This window comes from Musa acuminata, chromosome BXJ2-8 (assembly GCF_036884655.1).
Source record: "Musa acuminata AAA Group cultivar baxijiao chromosome BXJ2-8, Cavendish_Baxijiao_AAA, whole genome shotgun sequence".
NCBI lineage: Eukaryota > Viridiplantae > Streptophyta > Magnoliopsida > Zingiberales > Musaceae > Musa > Musa acuminata.
In genome coordinates, this window is record NC_088345.1 from 35,610,437 (window position 1) to 35,623,257 (window position 12,821).

The window sequence follows — 12,821 nt, forward strand, 5'->3', positions numbered from 1 at the left end:
TCTAGATCAAAGTAGGTTTTATTTGTGCAAGATTAACTACGATAGTGATCAAGGCATAAAGCAAAATGAAGTTCCAGAGTCAAGAACGAGATTTCGTTGGGAGTTCGAGAATTCGTTGGAAGTCCGGAAATTCGTCGAAAGTTCCATCAGAATTGACCAAGAAGTCTAGGAACTTGCCAGAGAAGCTCATCGAAACTCACCAAGAAGATCGTCGTGAAGTCCAAGAGCTTGCTAGGAGTCCGCTGGAATATTATCGAGAGATCGTCGGAAGTTCATCAGAAGAAACCAAATTTATTTAGCTTAGTGTATACCTTAAATTTCGTAATTAGCACATAATTGGGTTGGAATTGGGCCAACTCAATTAGGGGCCAATTGGGCCCAAGGTTGGACTGTGTTGGGCCAAGTGAAAAGCCCAAACAATGACCCAATAGGTGACACCGTTGTGGCACTAGCTCTGATACTATGTCAAGCGGTGATATTGTCGGTCTAGGCAGTGGTAACGCCCAGACTCAGTCTCCGAGACTATCAGGCGGTGGTACCGCTAGTTTGGGTGGTGGTACCACCCAAACACAGTCTCCCAAGTGGTGGTACTATCAGATTGGACAGTGGTACCACCCAATATCAATGCTGCAAGCGGTGGTACTGCCCAACACAAGTGGTGGTACCGCTAGGACCCTAGAAACCCGGGATGAGACTCTTTTATGCTCTAAGTTTGAATGTACTTGAGGTCTATAAATACTTCTCTCATCTTTGGTTAACATACACAAGAATTGAGTGAAAAAAAGTAGAAAAATTCTGTTGTAATCTTGTGAGAACTCATCTAAAAACTCTTAGTGTTAGTATAGTTTTAGAGATGAGTGAAGGGGGTGTAAAGGTTGTCTCCTATACCTGTGAAAAGGAGAATAAAGTTGTAAAAGGGTAGTTAATCTTTGCCCATTGAAAGAAGATCATTAATGGATGCTGGTGGCCTCGATGGAAAGGGAATCGGTGGAGTGGATATAAGTCACAATGATTGAACCACTATAAATCGGTTTGTATTTTTGTTCTACTTTTAATTCTCATATTACAAACTGATTTACTTAATTTATTTGCTCATAACATTCTTACAAACGTTTGAAATTTAAAGCATCTTTCCAAGATCGATTTTAATCGTACGAGAATTTTTCAAAATCGATATTTTTACTACTGCACTAATTCACCTTCGCTCTTAGTGCCGACTCATTCCTATCAAAATACATTTATTATCATCAATTTTAACAATTTTCATACTTCACATTACATGTATGTATGGAACTTTTTCTTTTGTTGAATTTAGAGGCCTAAACGGTCTCATATTAAACTAAAATGTTCTTTTATGTAATTGATAATTGATAACAAACTAATTTGTGAATAGGTGTGGTTAATTTCCATCATCTTAGATGTTTAATAAGTATGCTAAATAGATTCATTATCAATTATCTTTCTATTACTCTTTCTCTTAAGGAAGAAGATACATTCTAAGACAAAATAATTAAAAGAGAGAAGGGAGATAGAGAGGCTAATTAATAGAGAAGACATATTAGAGAACAATCTTGAGATATGCTAAATAGGGCTACATGATACTTTATGCATAAGAGTTGTGTAGGGGAGGATCTAATCTCATAAAAACTAATTGAGTTGAAATTAAATAAATCATAATATGAATTTTAGTGTTAATTAGACCCTAAACTCGAGTTTAAACACCCATAAAATTATCTAAAAAATACTTTCTTATTGCTCGAATGCTTTTTCTATCTTGAGGATTGTTTGGCTTCCAACTCTATCTGCCCCTTCATGATCTTATCTACATTCTAAGTCAATCAATTTTCGCTTGAAATATGATTTGATAGAGATGAGGCTACACCAAGGTGATTATACTGCTAACCCTTATATTCTAATGAGTATGAGAGTTGCATCAAGTAAAACGCAAGATGAAAGAGAAAAGCTTGGTGAGACAACGAATAGATAGGCAAAATTGTACTCTACAAGAGCCAAGACAATTGTCTTCTTTTGTCAGAGTAATAATCTAATTTGATCCATTCTCGAACGAGCTGATAATAGTGCCAAGTTTGAAGTAGGGTTGATATCAATGTTGGCGATAGCATTTCGTCTCAAACATCATTTAAGAGATCACAAACAAAAAGTCACGAATAAACTAAAAAATCAAACCAAATGATATAATTCAATTATATTCCATGAAGGCATTGCATGGTTCTTAGGAAGATTAAACTCTAGTGAAATTCCAGCTAAAGAGAAATATAAGCATTAACGACCTTATTCAAAATTAATGTAGCTAATCTAAGAACTTTATTCCAATGTAGCACTAGTGCTTTATTTGATATTTTTGATAATTTTCAACAGATTTCATGGGCTATATATGTTGGCTGAAAGCGAGCAGGAAACATTATTATTATTTTTTTATTTATTATTATAGGGATTAGGTTTTAACTAAAAAGATTTTAGATTCTTACAAGGTCAAGACATATATGGCTGCGATGCTTAATCACTTCTTTGGCACAAAGTCGTCCTTTCACGATCCTCAAGATCCCTAGGCCATGGTAGTTAAAATCTAGAGAATGTACAATAGCATCGTAGTAGATTTGTATCACAACATACATCACACAGATTTGGATTGATCATTGAGGCAGACCTTCAATCATTCGGATGGATCAACTCATTTATAGATAGATAATATGAAAGGCTGTATCATTTTTAAGCACGTATTCCTTAAATCATACTAAGAGAGAAAATTTTTTAGTGATATTACCATGCAGTTTGACTTCTTTGATCCGTAACAAAATCCCTTTAAAACAAGTCTTGTAATTTTAATTCTAAAATGAATGCCAATAGTAGATTTTTTTTTTTTTTCCTTCTTCTTCAATCAATTTTAATTTTTAATGATGTTACACTTAAAATATTATTATTATTATTATTATTATTATTATTATTATTATTATTATTATTATTATTATTATTTATGTAAGATAAGCGATGAACTTAAGACTCAAATCTTTATCAACTAAATTAGTCGGCAGATAAAATTTTGAACCCTCAATCTTTGAGTAAATAATTCTTATATACTATCACCTAAAATATGTCAAATTATACTTCTAATCCACCCTTAACCTTTGATGAGAGGGCATCTATCAGACACAATCATCATTCTAATATTTCAGAAAAATTGTAATTATCGATAGCAATATATTGGGATGCATCACTAATTAGTTACCAAATGGGGTCCTTAATATGCTAAATTATTAGGTGCAAGCAACTCTTCCAAGCAGCGTTGGCTTGACCTGGTCGGTAAAGAAAACAATACAATGCTGTCATAGGCTTAGGAAATAGCACATCCATGTGACCTGTCTTTTAGAGCTTACACCCTCCCATCTTTTCTCCTTATAACAGGACAACCACACCCTATCTAGTAGCAGTGTCGTTCGTAGCCATGGACTCCTCCAACCTCTCAGCTCTCCTTCTCATCTTCATGCTCGTCATTTCCTCCTCCCCTCTCTCTCTTGCCTGTGGCTACTGTCCTCCTTCTACTCCCAAGACCCCGAAAGGATCCATCACCGTGCCTCCCATCATCGTCAACCCACCCATCACCGTGCCTCCCATCGTCGTCAGGCCGCCCATCACCGTGCCTCCCATCGTCGTCAAGCCGCCCATCACCGTGCCTCCCATCATCGTCAGGCCGCCCATCACCGTGCCTCCCATCATCGTCAAGCCGCCCATCACGTTGCCTCCCATCATCGTCAAGCCGCCCATCACGTTGCCTCCCATCATCGTCAAGCCACCCATCACAGTACCGCCTATCACGGTGCCACCAGTCATCGGTGGCGGGAAGCCACCTGGGACCGGAACCGCCGGCTGCCCACCGCCACCAGCACCAGCGAAGCAATGCCCGGTCGATGCCGTCAAGTTCGGTGCCTGCCTGTATATCCTCGGCTCGCCAGTGCACATCGGCGACCCGGCCGTCACCTGCTGCCCGATAGTGGAAGGCCTCGAGGGGTTGGAAGCGGCACTGTGTGTGTGCACCACCATCAAAGGCATGTTTATGGGCATGGACTTCCTGTTTCCCCTGGCTATCCAATTGCTTGTGACCGGCTGTGGCAAGTCAATCCCTCCCGGTTACACTTGTCCCTCTTAAACATGGTAATCGTTCTAAAGCTCATGGAATCATAGAAAGCGTACGTCTGTTTGTAGCATGTAAGATACGGATCCTTGACAGGTGATTGCTGTTTCTTGTAGGTGTATATGTTTATGTTCGATCAACGAGGAGACATGAAGGGATGTCAAGGACGATGACGTTGTTGGTTTTGGGTTTTCTGTACGATTGTGGTGTCTTTGCTTGAACTGGTTGTAAGAATTGGTTCTTCCTTCTTCTTCTTTAATTCCTGTAGGCGATCTACCTGTGTGTGAAGTGCATGGAATAAAAAGTGGTAATTTCATCGTACCTGTAAATGAGAACTGCAGCATAGTGGTGTGTTTGAGTGATGGTTTGTGGCCATATAACTCCATTACAGGAAAGCTGAGCAGTGTGACTACAGATTGGAGAACAGAAGACATCATTGTGGGAACGAATGAATGGGTGAATAGATGCATGTGGAAGTAACACCTGAGTAGTAAGTAGTTCTTGATGGAGATAATGAGATTCCGTTGGGCCCACGTGATTGATTGGATTGGAAAGGACAATAGGAAGAAATGTGTATTTCATTTGATTATTTTTTACTCATCTCAATCAGAACGATTTTTTCTTTTGTTTCTCCGTAAATAGGACCCTTGCAGATTCTAAACTTGGGTTAATTTTTTTAGGGGATCGGCCTCCTTGGAACTCTATATGGGTTCCTCCCTCCAAGTTATTGCTCAAAGACTACATAAAATATTCATATATTGTTTATCAAAAGATGATGAATATATGACTATTTATAAGGTTTCTAAACACTAACTCCTAATATGACTCCTACTAAAGACTCATATTCCTTTACAACTCCTAATTTTTCTCTAAGAAATAACCTCCAAATCCTAACCAGCCTCTTCACCTCTTTAATAGAGGTCGACAGGTTTTACATGAATATCCCTGTAAATTAGGACTTTCCTAACTAGAGACCTAACACAATCATACTAACTGAGTGCTCTAATCAATTGCTACTTTATATTCTAACTCTATCATGACATTTCAGATATATCAAAGAATGAAACTAACACTAAATACAACATATTAACTTAACATTTCTCCCCTTAATGTGTTATTTTATGACACCTATAACTTGTCTGAAATATCCAATTTTATCATTTCCAAGTATTTTAGTAAGTATATCTGCTATTTGATCATTAGAGTTATAATACTTTACTTGAATTTAAGTTTTTCTAATTAATTATTTAATGAAGTAATGCTTGCAGATAGAGTTTTTAGCTATCGTTATAACCAAAAAGAAAAACATTTAAAAAGTAGTAATGAATATTGAAACATACTCAAGAGATTTCTTTTTTTTGGCTACTCAATAAATTTGTTTTTGCCCTTATCTATCTACAAGCTCGCTAGTTAAACAATGAAGTACTTTGATATGTTTTATTTGAATGTAAAAATTGTTAGAAATGTAATTTAATTTTGATTAGGAGTTAGAATAGTTTATACAGAAATTTAGGCTTAGCTAGAGTCAGACTTAAAGATAATCTCTTATTTGTTAATCTTATCTAAAGAAACCTAGAGGCTTTTGTTCCTTTGAAGTTTAAAACATCTTTTAGAGAGTTTTTTTTTTTAATTTTTGTCTTATAGATAAGATAGAATTATTGGTGTTTTGATGGAATAGAATTTTATTGTTAAAAAAATAAGAAAATATTTTTAGATAATTTTATTAGATATAGTTTTAATTAGTTTAAATAAGAATAGATTAGATGAGATGAGATAATATCTTTCTTAGTTTAAGTTATTATTTTATACCTATCAATAGCTCTGGTCATGCCATCGATTTCAGTTTGGCAAAACCTAGAATCGAAATGAAACTAGTAAGACCCAATTTTAGAATCAAAATCGAAATCGATGGTTCCGGTTCCAGTTCAGTCAGTTTCATTTCCATACTTTTTTATAATATTAAAAAATAGTTTATAATATTAAAATTTTATAATTTTATTTTTAAATTTTGAAAAATGAATGTACATCCATATCCATGATAAATGTAAATGTGTATTGATATACTCCCAAATATGATCTAAAATTAAGTAAAATTATAAATATTTAATCGCTTTTAATGTCATTCTTTTCGATAGTTCCTTTAATTAATATATTAAATAGGAGATCATTGTTTTCGTGGACGATCTCTTGGTTTTGTTTCGTCATCTTTGTTCGATTATCAATGCTGCTTGAGCTTCAACTAATTCAAGAATTATGTTTAATCTAATTCAAGAATTTGTGCAATGGGAATCGGATCGTGATGACATCACGATAATGAGATCGATTCACCTTTAAACACATATCCTAAATAATCCCGATCATAAGTTACTCGAGAGGGACATCGTGATAACCGGATAGACTGGTGTGCTGTATACCCGTCCATATGATGGATGCAGTTGGTCTCATAGCTACTCGTGTAGGGACACTAGGGATACAGTACAGGTGCTCATTGGAGAATGAGTTCACTGATTGATCCACTTACGGAATGCTGGATGGTTGATGATGCCTTATTGTCAGACAGCGATTCCGTAGTCCTAGTGGTGTATCTGGTCCTTAGACTCGAGACACCAAGGATGTCTTTTATGAGTGCTCCACTCTTTGATACCAGACTTATAGGTTTGGCTGTCCCAGATCTAGTACAGCTGGTCATTGGGAGTGGTAGTCGACCTTACGAGGGCTATTGAGTGTCGATAGAGGATCATCCACTCTCGGCATCATGAGAGGAATATCCCATGTGTTCTTGCTCAAACAAATCCCTGGCTAGGGTCATTCGGGTTGAGAGAGAAAGAGTTCTCTGGGAGAATCCGATTAGAGCGAGACTTGAGTAGAAACCGTATGGGTCTGACAGCACCATACTCGATATATGGTCTCTGGGATATTAGATGGATGAGGGACTATAGGTACATGGTAACTGAGGACAGACAGGTCCAATGGATTGGATTCCCCTGTATCGTCTGGGGACTACGGCGTAGTGGCCTAGTACGTCCGTAGTCGATGAGTCGAGTGAATTATTACATAGATAATAATTCACTAAGTCAGAAGGAGTTCTAACAGGTATGACTCACGGCCAGCTCGATATTGGGCCTAGAGGGTCACACACATATGGTAGGCATTGCGATGAGTAGAGGTTCGGATATGAGATATCCGACGGAGCCCTTGTCTTATTGGATGCAGATCCAATACCCACTAGGGAAGGACCCACTAGGGAAGGACCTATTAGGGTTTGACACGGGATCTCTATAAATAGGAGGGATTCACAACCTCATAGGCTAGAGTCTTTGCTTGCCTTTCCTATTCTCCTCTCCCTCTCCACCTCAGAGTAGGCCACCCTGCTATGTGGATCAACGCTAGAGAGGAGGACGCTTGACCTCCTTCACCCTCTCCTAAGGATCTGCAAGGAAACAGGGATATACGATCTCCCTATATAACACAATCTCTATACGCAGTTTTGTGTTTTGCGGATTTTTGCGCACCAATATTCGCACGACGACGAACATCTTTTTGGGAATCGGGGATTTTTGTTTTCTTGTTCTTCTGCTGCGCATATGATGTCGCCCCCCATGATTTCCCAACAGTGGTATCAGAGCTAGGTTGTTCGTGCGAATGATTGGTTTTGAACTGCGTGTGTTGTGTTTAGGAAGAATTTTGACGTCAAAATCGTTGATGCAAAAGCGAGAAAGGGCAGCAACAGTTGCTGCCCTCGATCTACGTGCGTGAAGCGCAGCCGAAGGCGGGCAGCACAGGGGTTGCATCTGCAGTAGTCGGTCGGCGGCCTGCTTGCAGCAGCCTTGCTGCCGGTGGGGCTGGCAGCCCACAGGCAGAGGCGCCGCAGGGCAGCGACGCTTACCGCCGCTACTCCCGCGGGCAGGGGCGGCCGCCCGGCGGGACAGCACCGCCTGCGGAGGCAGCGGCGCCCGCGGGGGAGCCCACCTGCAGCGACAGCGCCGCCAGCGGGCGTGCCGCTTGCAGGCGAGGGCAGTGCCCTCGCCCCGTCGCACAGGCCGCCGCCAGCAGGGTGGCGGCGGCAGCAGCAAAGGATAGAAGGGCATTAGGGTTTTCTGGGAAAAAGACAATTTTCCCCTCGGAATTTAAGAAATTCCAGTTTCTGTCTTTTGTCTAAATTACGAAAATACCCCTATAAATTCAGAAATTCCCTACATGTCCCTTATTTCAGAAAATATTAATTAATTAAAAGGTTTAGTTGATTATTATTTTTATTATTATCTAGTAGTCCTACATGATGATGATTATTTATACATGTGATGTATGATGTGTGGATGGATGATCATGGACCGTGTGATGTGTGTACTTGTGATTATTATTATTGAGGTCTGCGAGCCTCCATTATATTTCTCGTTTATTGTCGGGCCTGCATGCCTATGATTAAGTTGTAATCACATGAGGAGGCGCAGTAGGAGCGTGGATGCGATAGCGGGACCCACGAGACGGACGATCGTGATGCATGAAGATGCATCAAGATGTCGACGGAATCGACGAGGACGAGATGGACGATCACATGGCATGGAGATGCACCGTTGCACATATAGATCTTGATGTGAGTGATTAGGCCTACTGGCTCGGGCCTAATCATATTCGGTTGTGGTCCATGATCATCTAGTGTGATTGCTTATACACATACTAGATAAGTATATATATTTGCATGCGATGTAGATATATATTAAATATGTATATGTGTGACATGTCATATTAGGAGACCAAATCTTAGAAACATCTCTCGATAATATTAAGTCGGTAAACGTGAGGCAATTAGATTGACCCACGTGGCCTTCCATCGTTATAAGCAGGAACCGATTCCCGGTGTAGGTTGAGTCGGTCGAGTCCCTCGAGACTCACCTATATCGCGATTCGCTATCTTGCTTACGATATAGAGATGTCACTGGTGACCTGAGGGCATGGTATACTTAGTCGAGTCCCTCGAGGGTATATCATCAAATCAGACTCATCTTTTAACAAAGGTGTTGACTTAACCGAGCATCATGGTTGGTCGAGTCCCTCGAGGCCATGGTGATTCGGAGGCCGAACAGGACGGGAATCACAATGAGTTGTGATCGGCAAGAGTTGCCTACCTTTTAGGCTTAGTGTGATTGGTTGAGTCCCTCGAGGTTACACTAAGACGCTGATTGGATCCTGACCCCCACTAGAAGTCTGCCAGAGACTTCCGTTTCACGTGCTGAGGGTGTCGCGTGACTCGTTAGTAAAATAGTGGGAGCATATTAAGATAGAAGTCCATATCTTGATAGTTTATTTCTTGCAAAATCTGCATGTTATTCATTTCTACTACATCTTTATTTTTAGAAAATGTTGCTTTCAAATCCCTTACGTGGCATACTTGATGTCAACCGCCTCACTGGTCCAAATTATACGGATTGGCTCCGTAACTTGAGAATTGTTCTCACAGCGGAGAAAATCGTGTACGTCCTTGATACAGTGATGCCTACGCCCGAAGAAGGGGCAAGCGAGGATGAGATCGCTCGCTACGTGAAGTACATTGATGACTCCACTTTTGCTCAGTGCTATATGTTGGGCTCTATGACTCCAGAGTTACAGAGACAACATGAAAAGATGGATGCCAGATCCATTCTCCTACATGTCCGCAAATTGTTTGAGGAACAGGGAAGGACTCAACGATATGAGATATCCAAGAGCCTTTTCCGCGCTAGGATGACTGAGGGGACACCGGTTCAGAACCATGTCCTAAAGATGATTGAGTGGATAGAGAAACTCACAGGTCTAGGAATGGTCCTAGAGGATAACTTGTGTGTGGACATTGTGCTTTAGTCCCTACCAGATTCCTTTTCACAGTTCATAATGAATTTTAATATGAACAAGCTTGAGGTGACTCTCCCAGAGCTCCTCAATATGTTGAGGGAGGCAGAGAGTACTATTAAGAAAGAGAAGCCAGTTCTCTACACTGGTGAGACCAGAAAGAAAAGGAAAGCCGAAAGGTCCCTTAAGAAGGGAAAGGGCAAGGGCAAACAAGGTAAAGCAAAGGTTGCTAAGAAAGACCCAGCAAAGGACAAAGGCCAGTGCTTCCACTGTGGTAAAGATGGGCATTGGAAGAGAAACTGTAAAGAGTACCTTGCAGAAAGGGTGAAACAAAAGCTTGATGAAGCTTCAGGTACATTCATGATCAGTCTCCATTTGTCAGACTCTTATGATAACACATGGGTATTGGATACCGGTAGTGCTTATCATATATGCAATTCGTTGCAGGTTCTGGCAAGGCCTAGGAGACTAGAGAGAGGTGAGATGGACCTCAAGATGGGTAATGGAGCAAAAGTTACTGTATTAGCTGTTGGCGAGGTCGCCCTACATCTGCCTAGTGGAGCTTTTATTGCATTAGATGCATGTTATTTTATTCTTTCTATTATCAAAAATATTATCTCCATTTCATGTTTAACATTTAGTGGATATAAATTTATTTTTTAGAACAATGGTTGTTCGATATTATTAGATGATAAGATCATCACGAAAGGAACATTGCATAATGGTTTATTTATGTTAGACACCACTCCACATATCATGAATGTAAATGTGTCTAAAAGGAAACGAGATGAGTTGAACAGTGCATACCTGTGGCATTGTAGGCTAGGTCACATCCATGAAAGAAGGATTCAAAAGTTGCTAAATGATGGATATCTAGATCCATTCAACTATGTGTCATATGCAACTTGTGAGCCTTGCATTCGTGGAAAACTAACCAAATCTCCATTTAGTAGAACTGGAGAGAGAGCCAATGAGTTGTTGGAACTCATACATAGTGATGTATGTGGACCCATGTCAACTCATGCCATTGGAGGTTACTCCTACTTCATTACATTTACTGATGATTTCTCAAGGTATGGATATGTGTACTTAATGAAGTACAAGTCCGAGGCCTTTGAGAAATTCAGAGAGTATAAGAATGAGGTGGAGAACCAGACTGGAAAGAGTATCAAAACTCTTCGATCAGATCAAGGAGGTGAATACTTAAGTATAGAGTTTACTCAGTTCCTCAAGGACCATGAGATATTATCCCAATGGACACCTCCTTATACACCTCAGCTCAATGGTGTCTCTGAAAGGAGAAATCGTACATTATTAGATATGGTATGGTCCATGATGAGTTTCGCTGACCTACCCATCTCATTCTGGGGATATGCCCTAGAAACCGCAGCTTACCTTCTGAACAGAGTTCCAACTAAGTCGGTAGTGTCTACACCATATGAGATATGGAAAGGGAAGAAGCATGATCTTAAGGTTGTTAAGATTTGGGGCTGCCCTGCCCATGTTAGAAGACACAACCCCGATAAGTTAGAATCAAGGACAGAGCGATGCAAATTTGTGGGATACCCCAAGGAAACTTGTGGGTATTATTTCTATTATCTCGAGGACCAAAAGGTCTTTGTAGCTAAGAGAGCAGTGTTCCTTGAGAAGGAACACATTCTTGACGGAGACAGTGGGAGAATGATAGAATTGAGCGAGGTTGGAGAACCAAGCTCAAGTACCACTCTACAGCCCGAGTCTGTTCAGGTACCTAATACACAAGTATCAACTTTACGCAGGTCTGATAGAGTATCCCATCCTCCTGAGAGATATGTGGGACATATTAGAGCAGAGGATATAGAGGATATTGATCCTCAGACCTACGATGAGGCTATTATGAGTATAGACTCCGGGAAATGGCAAGAAGTCATGAATTCTGAGATGGATTCTATGTACTCCAATAGGGTTTGGAACCTAGTTGATGCGCCCGAAGGTATTGTACCCATCGGTTGCAAGTGGATCTTTAAGAAAAAGATCGGAGTAGATGGAAAGGTAGAGACCTATAAAGCAAGGCTAGTGGCTAAAGGGTATCGTCAAAGGCAAGGTGTTGACTACGACGAAACTTTCTCACCCGTAGCAATGCTAAAATCCATCAGAATTCTATTGGCTATTGCAGCACACTATGATTATGAGATCTGGCAGATGGATGTGAAAACTGCATTCCTCAACGGGAACCTCAAGGAGGAGGTGTATATGATGCAACCTGAGGGATTCGTGTCCAAGAACTGCCCTGATAAAGTGTGTAGGTTGCTTAGATCCATTTATGGACTAAAGCAAGCTTCCCGAAGTTGGAACATAAGATTTGATGAGGCAATCAGATCTTATGACTTCGTTAAGAACAAAGATGAGCCTTGTGTATACAAAAAGGTAAGTGGGAGCACTATCACCTTTTTGGTGTTATATGTGGATGACATCCTCATCATTGGGAATGACATAGGAATACTATCCACAGTAAAGGCTTGGTTATCTAGACACTTCTCCATGAAGGACTTAGGGGAAGCATCCTATATTTTGGGGATTAGAATCTATAGAGATAGATCCAAGAGGATGCTTGGCTTGTTCTAGTCCAGGTACATAGAAACCATTGTCAAAAGGTTTGGCATGGAAAATTCCAAGAGAGGTCTCATACCGATGAGACATGGGATATCGCTTTCTACGAGTATGTCCCCAAAGACTCCAGAAGAAAGGGCGAACATGGATATGATACCTTATGCCTCAGCAATAGGGTCTATCATGTATGTCATGCTATGTACTAGGCCTGATATAGCGCATGCTCTGAGTGTCACGAGCAGGTATCAGGCGGATC

The 12,821-nt window shown here is 40.3% G+C and overlaps 1 protein-coding gene across 1 annotated transcript; it reads left to right on the top strand.

Annotated features, from left to right (window-relative positions):
* The first annotated feature begins 3,427 nt into the window (after nt 1–3,427).
* On the top strand, nt 3,428–4,471 carry LOC135619407 (36.4 kDa proline-rich protein-like). Its single transcript, XM_065121391.1, has 2 exons — nt 3,428–4,170; nt 4,267–4,471. The coding sequence occupies exon 1, from the start codon at nt 3,464–3,466 to the stop codon at nt 4,163–4,165; it is 702 nt and encodes a 233-aa protein (XP_064977463.1). The 5' UTR covers nt 3,428–3,463; the 3' UTR covers nt 4,166–4,170; nt 4,267–4,471.
* Nucleotides 4,472–12,821: the final 8,350 nt, after the last annotated feature.